Below are 18,726 nucleotides of genomic sequence, written 5' to 3'. Positions count from 1 at the left end.
TTATGAAAGTAATGAAGAAAAGCTTAGAGCAGCTTAGGTGAGGCTATATGAAAACTAAAATTGTACAGACATAGTAACAAGTACAGAAGTCAAAAAGGGAAAATGATCAAAGTTTCAAAATAGATCTAATTTAATATTGGTAATATAATACAATTTTTAATGTTAAAGATTAGAATCTATATTCAAGTTTCTTATGATTAGGAAGAGCACTCTACTTCAGAAGTTCTTCATCTTAATTTTCAGGCAGGTCACGAGAATGTTTTTAAAGCTGATGTGAGTTATATACGTAATGGATTTTAGGGGAATGTAATAGAATATTAAATGTATAAGATGATATTGGTATTCATGTTTAATTTTGCTATAAAAACAACAGATTGGTTGTTTTAACAAATTCCCAGGAGAAATCATTAAAAAGCGTTATGAAATGAATATGCAGTTCATAAGAGACTTATGTGAAGGGCAGTACTGAGGAACTTACAGGACTCCTCCTTTAGTAAGCTTTTCATGAATGAAGACAGTATATGTGAAAGACTGAGCAAAGCATGTAAGTTGCAATGTCTTTTTTTTCTGTCCTTTTTATGCAATTAAATACTCCAACAAGAACTAATCAACTAGATTGTGCCACAGAAACAAGAAGGAATTGATATCAAATATGATCTGGATCCCAGATGAGTTAATTACATTTTTATATACTGAAACTATGGTCTCAGAAAATACTGAAGTGCAATTGGTCCTGTGATTTCAGGGTGCATACAAAGACAAAATTCAAAACATTACTTTTATAAATGCGATGTATGTATTTTATACTTTGAATCATGTTTGTTGTATACCTTTTTCATAGTGCAGGAAGGAAGACTTATTTTTCACTTTTCTGTGAGTCGCAAAGGAAAGTATCTTTATTAATCTTTCATTTAGCTTTTCTCAATTTTTTGTTTGGTAGTTGGGTGCAGCATAAGCTGGAAATGAAAAGCACATGAAGGTTCTGACAAACTTAGAGTGCCTGTGATGTTGCAGGTAAACATCCCTTGTGTTCTGGAAAGCAAGATATTCAGTTACAATTCAGAAGTTCATCTGAATAAAAGTGAAAAACAGTAAGTTTTAAGAGAAAGAATCTGATTTTATCATTAATAAATTATTATTGATCTTTAATAAATTACTATCTAATATAAATTGCTATTACTAAAAATTGAAATGGCAAAACACTTTTTCCCCAGGGTTAAGATTTTTTTTTTTTCAATTTGTGACTTGCAGACTTTTTCAATAAAGATTTAAATTCCATGGAATTCAGTGCAGCCTCTTTTCACATCTAGCTGGCAGTTTCAGAATACATACTAAAATATATTTTTGTAATCTGCATATGAATTAACATTTGCAAAATGGTATCATGCTTTTGAATTAATGAGTAAATTTAGATTTTCAATGGCTCTAATGGAATATTAGTAAGTAATAACAAATGGCAGTGAAAATGAGAGCAGCAGTACCTCTCAGAGTCTTAGTTACTCGGTCACTCAGGATTTATACATAATACTGTATCAGAAGTATTTGCAGTTTGTGTGGAAGCTAGGTTTGAAAATGTTTGTCTTCTAAACAAAAGCTAATTAAATTTGACTATGTAAGATTTGTTCCATAAAATACTTAAAATATTTCAATATAATGCAATAAACTGATTATGTCCATTGTTTCATAGTGTAAACCATGAAACTCTATCCATTGAAGTCCTCATCACCGCTCTGTTTGGTTGTGCTTGAGGAAAGTTTAACTGTTTCAAGATTGATTAAGTTCTTTAGTCACTCAGTACAGTTTTTTTTGTTTGTTTTGTTTTTAAGTGCATTTTTTTTCAGATAGTGGGTATTTGATTTTGGAGATTCAGTAAAATTTGCTATATTTTATTTTTAGTGAAATAGATGTGTGTTCTAAAGCTATTATGTACCATATTAGCTTGTTAAAATACCTGCTGTTACTCCGTAACTACGGATAAGACAACACATTCCAACTGATACTGAACTTTCTACATTGCTATTCCCACTTTTTAGTATTGTTTTTGCTAGTGCTGTGGTTTCACTGCACAGTTAAAGAAAAAACATCAACAAGACATTTAGAAAACTGTAGCAGAGTAATTTCTGCTACTACGTTCACTTAACAATAATTTGCTAAATTACAAGTTTAAGAAAATATAGTATTAAGGAGGAATAATTCTTAAATTATAGGATAAAACCCATCCACTCACCCACAAAGGAGCACAGAGAGACAACAGCAAGTAGCGGAGCTCAAATTTTACCCTGCCTATTAGTAGTATTGTTAGTAGTACCCTACTATTCCCAGGCCCATCGCAGAAGCCTGTCAAAGGCACATCACAACCCCATAGGAGTCCAAGGGCTCAGCGGCAGGTGGGAACCCAGATTAAAGACTGAGAGGAAGGGACACCCTCTCCAGGCAGTCCCCCTACAGCAGCACAGGTTCAACTGTGTGAATCACAGAAAAGCTGTATTGAACTGAGATTCCTCTGCACAGCTCCTGTCCATCAGTTGTTTTGAGTGTGTGGTGTCTTTTTTTTTTTTCCCCATCTGTTAATGTTTGATAAATAACTTGCTAGATGGCATTTCTTAAAATTGCTGATCAGTTAGTATCAGTGGATCTGTTTTTGTCACATGAGATGGGATTTGTCTTGAAGTGTAACTGAAGTTTCCACTTCTCTCATGTAGATATGTTAATCATAGAAACAATTGCTTCCATTTTCCTGTTACCATATGTAATTTTCTAAGTAAAACATTTCCTTCTATCTCTAGATAATAAATGTCAGGTGTAGAGACTAAATGAACATGAAAAGAAAAAGAAATATATAGACTGTATATACCTAAAATAAAGTACTATATGGCTGTGTATATATCTTGTATATACAAGTTATATATACAGCCATATATATATATCTTGTATATATATATATATATATCTTGTATATCTTGTATATATCTTGTATATACAAGATATATATATTTATATTTCATTGTATATATAGAGATACAATGATCCAATTAACCAGTTTTGGAAGGAAGTGTGTGAGTTCTTTGCTTTACGTGTCATAATTTATACAATCAATGTGTAGTCTCATCAAAGGGAAAGCTATGATGTATAGTACCCAATGCAGTCATATTATGCTGAGTACACTACTGATAATTATATTGAAATATTACTACACAGTAATTACTACACTATATTACTACACAGTATTACTTCAGTACTAAAAGCAGTGATTCAGCTAAATGAAGAATTTTCAGGAATCCCAGTACTTTTAAAGTAATAGGGTAGACAGAGTTGTCTGAGAAGCATGGTGCCTTTGCTGAACATCTCAGGGACAGTATTGAAAGCATTATTACAGTTTTGATCCAAAAAAAGAGTTATGTCTGAACTACTTTGAAGACAACATAAAGTCATTTGAAGTATTATGAATTAACAAAGAATATGTGGCATATAATGTAATAGTTTCTCTGAGTTTATTAACTGGTTATCACATGTGTTTTTTAGAACTCTAACCTGATTCATCGGAAGGTTTCTCTTCCTGTGGAGCAGCAAGGATCTCCAATCTCATCATTCATTACTCTTGAACAATTCAGTGCCATTCGCCTCGTGCAAAGTGTCCATCAGTCACTTGCTTCTTTAAGTAAAGTTATTAGAGGTACCTCATTACTGAGTCCTGAAGTACAAAAACTAGCGAATGCTCTGCTAAATCAGAAGGTAAGTAATTTTTAATGAATTTATATTATAAGCAATGAAAAAAATAAACAACAAGAAAATATAACAAAATTCTGGTACATAATTTCATGTCACCATTTGCTCTAAATTCCTTTACTGATAGTCACTGTAAAATGAATTAGTGAGTTCCAGAGGTTCTTGTTCTTTTATGGATCTTCCAGGTGGTGATTATAATCAGTTCAAAACTGATTCTCAGATGTACCATGAGGAATCATTACAGTCTGAAGATATTCAACGTTTTTTGTACAGAGCAGGTTATTTCTGTCTTCTTTAACGAATGACTGTCTGCATTACAAACAGCTATTATTAAGCAGTCATAAGCAACTTCAAAAATTTAAACAAAGCTGTTTTACAGATTTGGAGTTTAGGCATATGTGCTGTGCAGCTTTTATGGTTGACAAGTTGCTGCTCGATAAGCTACATGTTGTTTGGAGCTAAGTAAATTCATTATCTGGAAACCTTCTAGATGACATTGAGTTTTCAGAATGCTTTTTTGATATTAAAAAAAAAAGGATTATCCATTAAACAAGCCCTCATTTAACTGTATATATAAAGGTTGCTTATATATATGTGTGTGAAAGGTTTATATATATAAATATATTTAATGTACTTACTAACAGAACCATTATTTTGAATTAAACACAGAAGAATATTGCTTCAAGTATTTGCAGAAGCTTCTGAGTCTATTATACTTTCATCAAGCTTTCTCTTAAGAACAAATCCGATAAGATTAGAAGTTGCTAAATAGTATTTCCATTTCAAATACCAAATTGGGCTAGATAAGTTGAATATATTAGCCAGTAAAACATGTAAATCTGTCCCTTTTCTCTACTTTTAATGTTTCTTAAAATGTAAGTTGTACTGCAGTCATAATCACTATTTGCACTCTGCATTTATTCAATATGGATTATTGCCATATCACACCAGACAAGTTGCAGCCATCATATCAAATATAATCTCACCCTATATTCTTCATATTAGAAAAATATCAAAAATTTACACATTTTCTCCATGTTTTCTGGTATCAAACTGGTTATGTTTATAAGCAAGTACAATTAGTGAATGCAAATATTCACACACTGTCATTAATAGAAAAATAATTGGAATGAATCCAAAGATAGTCAAACATTTATGTGAAACTCAGTGTTTTTTTTCACCTGCAGCAGTTTGTCAGTTGCTAATGCATAGATAGTGAGACTGCCCCTACAATGAAAAGTAGTCCCTACTAACATATTTTGTTTATCTTCATGAGCGGAACAAGTACTGTATCAAGTATTGTTATGTATTTGTTGATCTGTCAAATTTCTAATTAAAACAATAATTAAATTCTTTGTCTTTTTAGATCAGCAAGATAGCATTTGTGAGCAAAATTGCAATACAATTTGAACAAATTAACATTTTTGTGTTAGCAATCTCATTGCCTTTTTAAACACGTTTTGACTGTGTAGTAGAAATTGGTGCTACAGATAAGTCACAGTGAATGCAAATGATACATGTAATGGCTGTTTTTTAGTATTTACAGTCACATTTGTTGCTACTGAGCAAGAGTATGGCTTCCTTGTGTGCTTAAGTTATACACTTATATTGGAAGCAGCAGGAACCATGAAGCCAATCACTGTCACAAAAATGTACTTAAAAATTCTGTGTTTTTATTCCTCTTGAATATGAATTCAGTGCTTCCTGATATAATGAACAAAGTGTTTCATCTGCATACTTACCCATTTACCTTGACACAGATCACTTTGTTGGATTTTGATCATAAAGCAACCTTTTCAGCAGCCCTCCAGAGAGACTAATTTTAGTTTCATATAACCATGGCAGATAGACCTCAGTAAATTTATCATCTTAAAGTGATTTGTTTAATGTATTTTCTATACACAGTTCTTGTTTCATTTAATGCGGTCATGCATTGGTTAATAAAGGACTATTTACAAAAAAATAAATTTTGAAAGAACCACGATTGCAGTTCTTTTAAGATTATAGCACCTGAAGAAGCTGCTAGAATATGAATGAAAGTTTGAAACTCAATAAATGTATGATTTCTAATGGTTTCAACAATGTTCTTTATTTATGCATTTATTTATGTTAATGTATATCTCAAATATGCTTCCATACTAATAATTAGCTAAGCTCTTTTAAACTTAGAGTAACTTGGAGTGGTATATTAGCAATCTAAGTTGAATGCCTTCTAAATGACAGATAGAGGAGCTGCCTGTAAATATCTAGCAAGAGTCTGCAAAAATTGAAAGATAGTGCTTACTATTCTGAAAAATCATAGTTTTGCAAAAAAGTTTGCAGCTAACCTACTTTATCTACTTTTTCCGTATGTATTCTAGTTTATCAATTCATTATTATTGTTCATAGATATTTTCATAGATGTGAAAGATTGTTTGGAAGATATATTTTTTATGAACTTCTGTGGTCAGATTTTGAAAATCTGTTCAGCACATACGCAGTTACATTGGGAACCTCCTTGAAAATGCAGCTGCAAATTTAACCAGTATAAACTGAGACATTCAACATCTTGAGTATTGTGCAGTATTCACCAAGTAATGATTTACACTAATTCTCTTTTAAGTAGAAGAATCTTGCAGCGTTAATTTCGGTGTGCTTTACAGATGCCTGTGGAGTTGGTATAATTAATGCTTTTGTTCTTCTAACTGAACAATGCTGCAAGGTTTTCTTTTTAAGTCAATTAGAAATTTGTATGTTGAAATCTTTCAGGATTTTGTTCTTGGGTCATTTTCTACAAGCTCTTTAAGATCATAAATAAGTTATCATGTAGAGGAATTGTATGAAGATTCACTTTACCAGAGCCACACACCTGCATATTCTTGTATGAGAAGGCAGCAGCAAAGGAATGGGAATGTGTGACTGCAGCTGAAAAGATCATATTATGGCTTCAGAGAAATGATAAATTTAGGCCTTTTTGAAGTGTTTGTGCAATCTGCTGATGTTTCTTTTTTGAATAGTAGAGTGTCTTGTAAGTTTTCCATCAGCAGTGTGTCTTTGTGGGCCACATAAAGAATTTGCAAAAATAAGAGCTTCCTATTAGTGGTTATATGCTTTAATCAATTATTGCTTGTATTGCTTTTTTTTCTTTATAGAAATATTTTACTTCCAGATTATTTGGTTTCCTTCAGATTGCTAGATTAAAATTAAATAATTTTGGAAGTACTTTCAGTAAGTATATTTTTTTATTTCAGTGTCCCCTCGCATGGCAAAGCAAGTGGGAAGGTCCAGAAGATCCTTTACAGTATCTCAGAAGCCTTGTAGCTCGAGCACTTGCTGTACAGGTAATTTGAAAGAGTCATTTTACTTCTGTATACTGCTGTTCAGTGACACTGTATATTATGTTATGGACGTTGCATTACAATAGGCCTTTCCAAACTTGAATCGGAAAGAGTTTTCGAAGCTGTGTGAAAAGGCATGTTGAAATGTGAAGATGGATGATATATGTGGAGACAGCAGACAAATCAATTTGAAGTCATTAACTTTACACACAAACAGTTTACCAGATAGAGTAATGGTGTTGTTTACTTCACAATAGACTTGCACTTTAGATTTTAGTCATTAGTCTTTCTGATGAACTGTGGGACAAGAAGATACTTGAGTGTATCTAAGTAAAGACACACTCTTCGGTCTGCTGGAGAAACGTGTATAAAGAAAAGCAATTCCAATAGAGGTAATGTACAAATTAAGAAAAAACTAGTTTTCAAAGCAAATAAAGATAACATCTGCATCCCCCAGTTTTACAAGGGGATATAACAGACAGTGCAGAGTCTGACAACTTTATCAGTCAAGAATCTGACAATGAAGAAGACGATTTTGAGAATTTAGAGTTTAGAATAGTTCACATGGAAGAGATCTTCAGAGATCATTGAGTCCAACTGGCTGACTACTTCATCAGGGCTAACCAAAAATTAAAGCATAATAATAAGGGCATTATCCAAATGCCTCTTGAACCCTGATAGGCATGGGGAATCAATCACCTTACTAGGAAGCCTGTTCCAGTGTTTGAGCAACCTCACAGTAAAGAAATTTTTCCTCGTGTCCAGTCTGAACCTCCCGTGGTGCAGCTTTGTGCCATTTCCACACATCCTGACAGTGGTTCCCAGGGAGCAGAGAACGGCACTTCCTTCTGTGCTTCCCCACCTCAGGGAGCTGCAGGGAGCAGCAAGGCTGCCTCTTAGCCTCTTCTCCAGACTGGACACCCCAAGGATCCTCAGCCTGTTCTCGCAGGACATGCCTTCCTGCCCTTTGACCAGTTTTGTGGCCCTCTGCGTGCTTTGAAGCACCTTAACATACTTTTTATTGTGGAGCCCAGAACTGCACACAGTATTCAAGGTGAGGCTACACCAATGCTAAATATGGTATGAGAATTACCTCTTCTGACTGGTTGTGTTCTTCTGACATGCTGTGTTCAATGCATCCCACAATGCGGTTTGCCCTCTTGGCTGCCAGGGCAGCCCTTTCTTCTTTCTTCTTACAATCCCTTTCTTCTGAGCTGTTCTCCATCCTCATCTCCCAGTCTATATCTGTCTGGCACCACTCTGTTCCAGCTGCAGAACATGGCATTTACCTTTGTTGTTGCACTTCATGCCATTGATGATTGTCCAATGTTCCAGTCTATCTAGATCCCTCTGTGAGGCCTCTCATACCTCTAGAGAGACAGCAGCACCTTGCAGCTTAGTATCATCAGCAGACTTGCTGAGGATGCATTCCACTCATGCATCCAGATCACTGATAAAAGTGTTGAACAGGACTGGGCCTAGAATTAAGCCCTGGGGAGCACCGATAGTGATCGGCTGCCAGCCAGATTTGTAAGGTGAACCTTGGGCAAGTTATCCAGAAGAATGCCATGAGGGGTGGTGTCAAAGGAAACGTATTTCAGTATTGTGGATATATAGATAGAGGAAAGTTTTTTCAGGAGTGAAAGTATTACCTCCAGGTGAAAAATAGAAAGCAGTTGTTAGACCTTTAGTAATACAGTATGAATACTGTACAATATTCATATTGTATATAATACAATATGAAACATATTTCTGTGAACATTAATGTTGACTGTCATATTTAGAAGGAAGATTAGAGGGGAACATGTTTTCTAGGCCTTATGTTTTTCTAAAGAAATTATTGATTTGGATGTTTCCAAAGTATTCATAAGATTCTTGTTATGCAAACCATTTCATTTGGCTTTACTTTTTTAAAATCTTTTCCTCAGGCTCAAAAAGGCTCAAATTACAAACAATAAAGTGTAAAAAATTATAGCAATAAGTAATAGTGCATGTTCAGGTGTTACTTGGTCGTACATTCAAACTGGGACATAGTCCCCTAGGCCTTTTGATTGATTTTTATATTCATTATTATTAAAGAAAAAAAAAAAAAGGCATCACTTGTTGCTGTTTCTGACTCTGATTGATGCTCATAATCCTTCAAAAGTACCTCACAGTTAATGACTTCTAGCTTTATTTGGTTGTGACCAAGTAGCATGAGATTTTCTTTACCTCTGTGAGTTTTCTTTAAGTAGAAACCTAAGATTAGAGCACAAGCTTGTGTGTGGAGTACACCTCCCCGTACAAAGTGCAGATAATGTAGCACAGTGTAACAGAATGAAATTACTGGTAAGCAACAGCAATAGATGGTTTTCAAGCAAGCATATTCCAAAATTTTGCCTGTATTACTCCAGCCAACTATTAACAAATGCACTGTATTTTATTACCATGATAGTAATATTTCTTTCTTATTGTTCAAAATGCTGACAATGTTGGGCATTTGAATTACTTGTTTTTCTGTAAAGCTGTTATGATTAAATTGTTTACAATTTTTAAACACCTATTTACTGTTAAGGGAGGGACAGATTATTAAGGCAGACTTTTACAGTAGATATTTAATTGTATTCATAAGCAGTGAATTATGGTTTTTTTTTTGTTTGTTTTTTTGTTAGCAACAACAGAAAATAGTGGCGGATGAACGGATACTGACTATTATCTTTTTGATATGATTTTATGATGTCAAATATATAATACTGTTTTATTTGAAGCATTTCTTAACCAGGCTGTTTTGCTTCTCAAGCTTCTAGTCAGATCTCATCTAAATTTCTGTGTTTTTATTTTTGCTGAATTTTACCAGAGAATGTAGATTATTTCTAATTAAGCATTTAAGTTGAATAATCTTTTTCCTTAAATGTTATTCCAATTCATTTTTATGCATATTACACCAAGATTTTGAATAGCCTTAATCATTTTTTAATTAGCTTTCCTTTTTTTCCCCTGACTTTTCATTATTAATTTTATAACTGTAATTAATCATTTTTTAACTATAACTTTAGTTTTTCAGGAATTTAATAAAGAGAAATAGATGTTCTCACCAATCTGAAAATCATCTTCAGATTTATATTACAATGAAGGCCCCATTTTTTGGATTGGTTTAGTTTTATACGACCAACTCCATCATTACATTTTTCTTCATAGTTACTCATACCTTGCTCTATTTTATTCACTGTAAGATAATGACTTCTACCTTCACTATTTGATACAGTTTGATTTAGTACTTCAAGAGGTAAAAGGAGACATGGAAACATGAAAGTGGTACTGAACATCTGCATCTGCTAAGGATGCAGTAAGTCTATACTTAGGGCATTAGTTAAAGGCTGCCTTGTCAAGACGTTTGCTGCCAGTGTGGAAAATAAAAGCATCTGCTTTGTTACAGAAATTGAACGGGGATGGGGAGGAACCCAAAATATAGAGCAGATGGTAGAATAGTTATAGCAGAATTTATAGAAGTGTAGAGATGTTCTGAGAGCATTATATAACAACAGGCAGAAAAATAGCAGGTGTTTCATTTTCTCAGATCTGAATTCACTCAGTAAAATATTTTTATTTTTTATTTTTTAAAGGAAATTTTCCCATATAAACAAATGAACAAATTGGTATATACAAAATGCTACATAGGCATATTTGCATTGTATTATTCTTTGGTGACTGAGCTGATGGAAATAGATGATTTTTAGCATTTGGAGGTTCAATATTTGGATGTTAGCTTTTCCTCTAAATTAGAGCAGAAATTTTGTGTATTGAATATTTATTCTTGTAAAATGAAGTGTTCTGAATAATTAAAACCAGCAAAGCTGACATTGAAAAAAATTCTGTTTCAGCTTGTCTGTCTACAGTGATTTATTTGTGGTCCTTATAGTTCTAGTTTCCTCATAGTGGCATCTTTAATATATTCTGTGGTTTGCCTCTCTCATGGTACGTGGTTGTAGCTAAGCAATAATATATATCAGTGTACAATGGAAATGAAGTCTATCCCAGTCTTAAGATAGCATCTTTTCATGGCTATAGATATCAGCAGAAGAGAAAAGAGTGAAGACACTCAGAAGTACAGATACTATGAGGCAAAACACAGTCCCATGCAAATGTGAGAAGAATGTCAACATTTAAAAAAAACACAAACATTTCAGGTCAACAAATTGAAACATACTTTTTGTTTCTTGAACAGCTAAATACAGAGCTTAATTTCACTTCTTCTGAAAACAAAACAAAGAAAAAAAAAAACACAGCAAAAAAAAAAAAGGACACAGGATTCTTCTTTCACACCCAAGGCATCTAGGCAAAGAGGTTCAATTTTCATTCACCAGTAACAGGCAGAAAATCTGTTCTTAGAAAGCTGAAGAAGTCAAGTCATTTCCATTTTCACTGAGTTAAAGAACTCAGGACCAGCCTATAAATCAGGCTTAATGCAGTAGTAGATGATATGCACATAAACTCTGAGGAATAGAATGGGGAGAAAAATAGGTTTCTTTTATATCTAGTTAAATATCTTGGTTTCTTTGAGAAGATGTTTTAAAATTTGGAGAGGCTGCTAGTGATAGCTTCCTGGAAAAGCTTAATTTGTTAGAAAAAAGTGAGATAAAGTGAGCATCAAAGGCTTTTTTGAAACACAAGGTAAATCTAAACTGACATGGGAATTCCCAGTGGAAGATGTTTTGAAATCATTATTCACTGCATTTGTTGCTGTTGGATCCATAAATTTTTCTCCAATCTTATAAAAATTCTAGGAATCTAGTACTAAATAGCTAAATTAGGATTAAAGCATATATTATTCTGTATCTTACAAATTGTCAGTTTGAATAAATATTACAGCTGTAAGCTTAAATTTACACAACGAATGAATTTGGTTAACAACATTTTGTTTTTATTGCAACACCTTACTTATCTGTCTTTCTTGTGGTGACTTGTCATCTTAGAAATTTCTATAGCACAGTTTTGCACTGTTCACAATGGTGATACATGGGCTGGTCTGCTATTATTTTTGTTCATTATATACTAGTCTTCCATTTTAGTTCAAGAGGCCCTGGTTTTCTGTGATGTGACCTACTAAAAGATATGAGGGAGGAAAAAATATATATATGGGTCTGTTTGAACAGCTGTTGCCATAACAGCAAAACAAATGTAAGAGAAGGGAAAGTAAGGGAATGCCGCTTCAAAGCAAAAAACACCCTATGGCTGAACAGTAATTCATTGCACATGAATAACATCTCTGTTAATACGTTACATTATTAGAGACTGTATCTTTGAAAAGGATTCTGAGCTGGTGCCTTGGTGTGTGGTTCAGGACATTGGAAGGGAGAGCAGAATCCTTTAAACATGTTCTGTTGTGTTGAGTTTATGTGGCAAGGGTTTGGTAGCGGGGGGGGCCTGCAGGGATAGCCTCTGTGAGCAGAAGGAGGGCAGGAGGTGCTCCCAGACCTCTCATCCTATTTACTGGCTGGTATGGCTTGAAGTTTATTAGTGGGTTCCCTCTCTGCAAACAGAAAATACACTTGCAGAAAAAATAATTAAGTTAGAGCATAAGATAGGACAGGTCAGGACAGGGTAGGATAGGATAGAATAGGATAGGATAGGATAGGACAGGACAAACTCTGGTGATCCCATTCTTTTTCATTCGTTATCCACTCTGATTGCCCCTTTTCCACATCTTTTCTCCTACCCCTAAGTATCTTGTAATAAATCCTGTACAATATCAGAACTGTTGTGTTACCCAAATTCACCTACCCTGGCACTCCATAAGTCCTATACCCCTTTAAGTATCCTGCTTAGTTTGCATAGCATTTCAGAGTTTCTTCTGATAAATTGCCTTAGTGGATTTTGCAGCAGGGACAATAGTTTAATGTCTTAATAGTTTACCTTTTACAATCTTAGGAGTAGCTGATTCTGATGGGTTATATTGGCTGCATTCCCCACCTCATCATTGTTCCTCTCATCACTCACTAATTGAACAGCTGGTTTCCAGGTATCTATACAGTGCAGAATACTTCAGATTTAGTATTTAATATTCAAATGCAAAAACTCATAGAAATATTGTTTTAAATCCACTCATTCCATTATTTTAAATCAAAGTTCAAAATGCTGCGAAGAGTCCACTTTATTCTGGAGAATTAACATTTTCCTGTTCTTTCTCTTGACTTCTTTTCAATTGTCACAAAAACAAAAATACAACCACAGGCATTTACAACATTATCTGCTAAGAAACCGAGCCTTAATTGGTTCCCACAGCTCTCATCATGTTTCAGTAATGTATTTTTTTCATTTTGTTCAGAATTTATCAGACAGGGTTCAGCTTTAAAGGACTTTTTTTTTTTTTTTTTTTTCTGAATTCTATCTGCTTGGTAAAAATTGGAAATAGCATCACAATAAAAATGTAGATGTTTCCTTTCTCTCTCATGAAGTAGCCAAATTTGAAGCTCCAATAGATCCTACTGTTGTGTCGTCCTATCCCTTTTCAATCCCTGGCTCAGTTAGATTAGTAGCAGACTGTATAGAGTAGTAGTGATTTGTCCAAACTGGAGGTCTGAAGGCTGCAGTGAATTGCCTCACATACATGTAATGTAGGATGAAAGTATCAAATTATTACAAGTCAGAGGAAGTTGTCCACTGGAATAAGGTCCAGCTTCCAAGGAAGCTGAAGCGTTTTTTTATGTTCAGAGAGTTCATATCCTCACAGATCATGTATTGGTGCCTGAGGTGGAAGGGTTCCTTAATTTTTTTATTTGTTTGTTTGTTTTTTTGCTCTGTGCACTAGTTGCAGGCTTTATTTTCCGGAGATATCTGAAATCACTGTTTCTTCTAATTAAACTTTTCTTGCAGACTACTTTGACTTTTTGACACTAAATCTACAAACAATGCAGTTTTAAATGGAAATATTTTTTTTGTTTGTCAATGAGCAAGGATTATCCCAAGTTTGGGAAAAAATATTGGTCTTATGCATGGGAAAACAGTTTTTAAAAAGCAGCATTGGAAAAGATATCTCAACTTGCATGCTGTTTGCTTTCATTGTGAGTCGTTGAAACTCAATTGTAATGAAATGTAGACCCTCTGTTAAGTGAGACTTTCACAAGTTATGAGCTTTTCTCTGAACTTCAGCCTTAAATGTTTTGAAATGTAGTCTGTTTCAATAGAATTCAACTCATGTTGATTAAGTTCTCAATTCTAAGCATGCTTTATGAGAATGGCTATTCTTTTTTCATTATTAAATACTACCTTGTAAGCAGAAGTTTGAACAGCATCCTTTATCATACCACTAAACAGTAGTTCAGCTCTCTGACTGTAGAAGATCGATTGCAAAAGGTGATCACTCATAAAAAGACTTGTGTGTTGCATAAAAAAGAAAACGGCAAGTTATTGTTTCTATGCACATTCTAAGAAATTAAATGTTGTTTTTATTTTTCCTTTTTTAAATGTCTCAGTTTAAATAACCCCCTAGATTTAGTGTTTTTATTTTTTTTCCAACCTATAGGTGCAAGTTACTCTTTATATATTCCATAATTTACAAGAAACTGAGTCATATATATGTATATGATTTAAAGATGTAGTTTATGTACTTTATTAAATCTAATAAAATAAACAGCATTTACTGATTTTTCTCTTTAAGATGCAAGATACATTTCCACAATACAGGAAAAAATGCGAACAGATTAAACGATAAATATAAATAAACTATATGCATTTAAACCGATAGAAATTAAAGTGTAGATTGTTCAATTTTGAATAACTTGTTTTTCACTATATCTGCTTCCTTCATCATGGACAAAACTGAGCTGCAAAATACAAAGAAGAGAATAAAATGGATAGACTAGTCTAACAAAATATCAAACAAAAAAAATGTTAATTATAATACAAGTGGAAGAAGAAGAGGTTATTATCATTTGCATGTGAAAATGATTCTCTCTCCAATGCTGCCAAAATATTGGTAATATTAAATTCTGGCCATTAGTAAATGAGAAACCTGCAATACATGCTAATAGATCAATTTGCAGGTACATTCCCTAAATCTGCTTTGCTTTCTTCTAGGCAATTCAGTTGCAGTAACTTGTTGTTCTGATTACCACCCTATTGCCACACATATTGGGTCTACTAGTATTTAGCAATCTATTCAAAATCCTCTGTTGCTTAATTTATAATCTTGATTTCATAGTCATACATACACAGAAATATTTTTCTTACTGTAATGACAGCTTTGAAACTAAAAAGTAGTTAGATTTGTTCATGGCAGTTTGGTGAAATAAACAAAATATTTCATTTCTTAATTTGAGATTTTAATCCATCAGGATCATTGGTAACATGATATAACTACTACTCAAATAGCATTTGTATATATATATTTATATATGTATATATACATTTATCTAACATAAGCCAGTTTTCTAAGACAAACATTGCCATTCCACAAGCAAACATCATCCTTAAATAGCAGAAATGTAGCTATATGTTAACCCATCTTTCTTTTTGAAGGCTATTCCATGTAAGTGAATTTGAAATGATAGCAAAGTTTCATATTGTATTCCTATAGAAATATAAAAAATGATTTAAAGTTTCAGAGCTGCCATTTGGAATTTAGCTGCTGAAATAAAAGCAGAATTTCATGGGAGTCATTTTTGTCTAAATCATTGTTTATCTGTTGTGCGTGCAGTAGTTTTACTCTAGAGAATTCATTTTCAAATGAAGCAACCGGTGCAAGTTTTAGGTGTATTTAGCCACACTGTTATCATCTGTATGTTTTAAAACATGGATAAACACAAAGGCATTCCTTTGTACCTTTGCATTTTCTTTCCTGTCTTCTATTTTTTTTATATTTTTTTTTTGGTCTTAGTAGTGTTCTTCTTTGTGTGGCCTGTGTCACTGAATGTTCAGCAAGGTACATAATCGAGGAAAAAAGACAAAAGACAAAAGACAAAAGACAAAAGATTGAGTCAAAGGAAAAGAGTTCTTAAGTCTGATGGGAAGGTTAGAATCCCATGTTAGGCATTAAGAGATGCTTACAGGCAGGAAGGATAAAACCCTTGATGGTCTTTAGTAGGGAGTGTAGTATTCAGTCTATTCATCAGAATAATATAATTAGCAAATAATTTAGAATGTTTGCCCTTCCTGGAGGAGAATGAGTAAGAGCACATTTGCAGGCAGTAATATTTTTGTATTTTTAATTCCACATAGTCACCTCTGAACTAGGATTTATGATCCACTGAGGAATCTGTTTTCTACATCTAGGCTTGAGTTTCAAAATTCCCATCAGGTCTGTAGCATTGTATATGATTTTCCTTATAGGGACAATGTATTTTATTGCAGGCCCTCTGTAATTACCATTTTCAACACCATGTCTAATATTTCATGATCCTGTATGATAAATTTAATCAACTGAAATTATCCACATAGTTGGTAAAATGCAGTAAATAATTCAAAATTAAAACAAATACTGTTCGTTATTCAGATATGTAACTTATCAAGCTAGAAAAAAAAAAAAAAGATTTATTCGGTTATGTGTATTTGTGTATTTCATTCTCATCAGACTGAGAAAGTAAAAATTGATGGTTTGAATATATTAACAGAAGAAGCCATCAAGTAAAACATATTAGAATAATAGAAATAGAATTATGTATTGCTTATTAGCCATACATTTATTAAAAATATGCACCATCCTTGATATCATGATATCATAGAAATGCAAAATTCTTAAGGAACCTGTTAAAGGTCAAGGACAGTTATTAGTTTTTCCTATTCTACACTTTTGAAACCACATCTGAAGAATTTGACCAGTTTTTGGCTGTTCAGTATATAAAAAGAAACGTTGTTGTCCTTGGAAATATATGGAACTAGAGTAGACATTGCCCTGAGCAATCTACTGTGACATTGAAGTTGGCCCTGCTTTGAGCAGGGGTTTGATCTGATGACTTTCAGCAGCCCCTTCCAACTTAAATTCTGATGCAATTTTAAAATTTAGAACCTCTCCACTATGCCTTTTAAGAGATCTTACGCATTTCATTTAAAAATTATTTTTAACTGCAACACCAACAAATCTTGCACAAGGTACTGTTTTTTTTTTGTTGTTGTTGTTTTTTTTTCAGTACTGTGATGTGATCTGTTTTTGAAGGGGTAATCTAATCAGTGCCTCAAAGAAGATTGTCTAATGAATCAGCTAAGTTCTTAATTCTGTCAAATCTGTTCTAAGGAATATACACTTGATTTGTACCACTTCAATATTGCATGTCTCTCATAAATGTTAAATATTCAATAGTGGTATAGCTAGTTATATGCCCTGAAAATTTAAAATTTCTCACGTATTGCTTAGACATACATAGTGGCACTTAGTAAGATCAGCCATGATAAAATGGACAGAATTTGCAGAAAGGGAAACTCTGGTTAAGCATTTGAAAGAAAGAAGTTGTGGTGAGGGTGGTCAGACACTGGAACAGGTAAGCCAGAGAAGATGGCAGAATTTCTGTCATTGGAGATATTTAAAATATCACTGATAAAGCCTGTGAGCAGCCCAGTGCTTCTTTCAGGGTGGGCAGTTGGACCAGAAAATTACTGGGGTCTTCCAACTCTAATTATTCTTGATTCTGTGATACTGTAAAAAAATATAAAAATCTTAATCACTGTGTTTACACAAAGTTATTTTTGGTTAAACAGATGTCTTGATAGTCTGAGCAGGAATCCCAGGTTGCAGAGCTCTGCTCAGTGGAGTGTGGGCAGCATTAACATGAGCTGACGTGGTGCATCGCAGGACGCAGTGTCACAACATGACTGTGCTACCACGTGGTTCCTTTCTTAACACTAGAGCTGCATCTGACACAGCTTCTGTTCTGTGATCTCCTTTTCTTTGTAGAAAAATATATTTCTTTGTTTGCTTTTACACTGTTGTGTGTTTTGGGGTATGCACCCCACACAGTTAAACAATTTCTGATTAGGTTGCTTTAGTATGTCTGATAATCCTACTGTACATACATGAGAGTATGGTCAGGCTTAATAGTTACTAATACAGAAGAGTTCCATTACACAGGCATGGTCAAGAGATTTTATTTGAATTTTGGCAGCCTCCAGAGAGGGTGTTAACAAAACAAATGACTCTGGTAAACACATAGAAAAAAAATCCAAGGGAATGATGACTGCAGCCCAAGGAGTTGTTATTTCTGAAGAGGAACAAGGACTGTGAGGGACATGCTTAATGGAGAATCTGTATCTCATGAGATGTTCACCAGAGAAAATGAACTGGAGCAAAGGAAGCATCTCTCTGTTGGCTCTCTTTATCATAACATAGCCTTTAAGGTGGTACTATAAAAGTTACTGCTGTGCATCCCATCACTGACAGTGCCAAGTACACGGAGTATTCTGTACAGCCATGCTATTACCATCAAAACTGCATACACTTCAGCATCCCTACTCCAGAGCTCTGCAAGGGAATTAAGACTCACCTTGTGGTCTTGCACTATGGTAGGCAGACTTGTCTGTTATCTGCAAATAAACGTTATGTGTGACCGTCTCCTGTGTCCTGCAACTTCTTATCAGTGAAGATAAGAAGTAGGACCATAGTCTGTGTTTAGTGATCATGTAGGACATAGCTGCCAGTAGGTATTTTGGGCATATGTTGATCATCAACTTGTTAGAATGATGTCCCAGCCCTTATGCAGGGCAATCATTTTGGTAT

At 33.9% G+C, this 18,726-nt stretch overlaps 1 protein-coding gene across 5 annotated transcripts in view; it reads left to right on the top strand.

The window, feature by feature from the left end:
- The window catches only part of DYNC2H1 (dynein cytoplasmic 2 heavy chain 1), a 164,647-nt gene that overhangs the window by 124,073 nt on the left and 21,848 nt on the right, over positions 1–18,726 (top strand). For 2 of the 5 annotated variants that reach the window (XM_038175934.2, XM_038175931.2), the window contains exons 84-85: positions 3,523–3,732; positions 6,957–7,046. In XM_038175934.2, coding sequence (XP_038031862.1) covers positions 3,523–3,732; positions 6,957–7,046 — 300 coding nt within the window. Of the gene's footprint in view, positions 1–398; positions 545–940; positions 1,092–3,522; positions 3,733–6,956; positions 7,047–18,726 lie in introns of those variants that run through there. The other 3 variants (XR_011806518.1, XM_072032742.1, XM_072032743.1) reach the window with 3 other exon arrangements.

Source organism: Anas platyrhynchos, chromosome 1 (genome assembly GCF_047663525.1).
Source record: "Anas platyrhynchos isolate ZD024472 breed Pekin duck chromosome 1, IASCAAS_PekinDuck_T2T, whole genome shotgun sequence".
Classification (NCBI taxonomy): Eukaryota; Metazoa; Chordata; class Aves; order Anseriformes; family Anatidae; genus Anas; species Anas platyrhynchos.
This window is presented reverse-complemented; position numbering and strand designations above follow the sequence as displayed.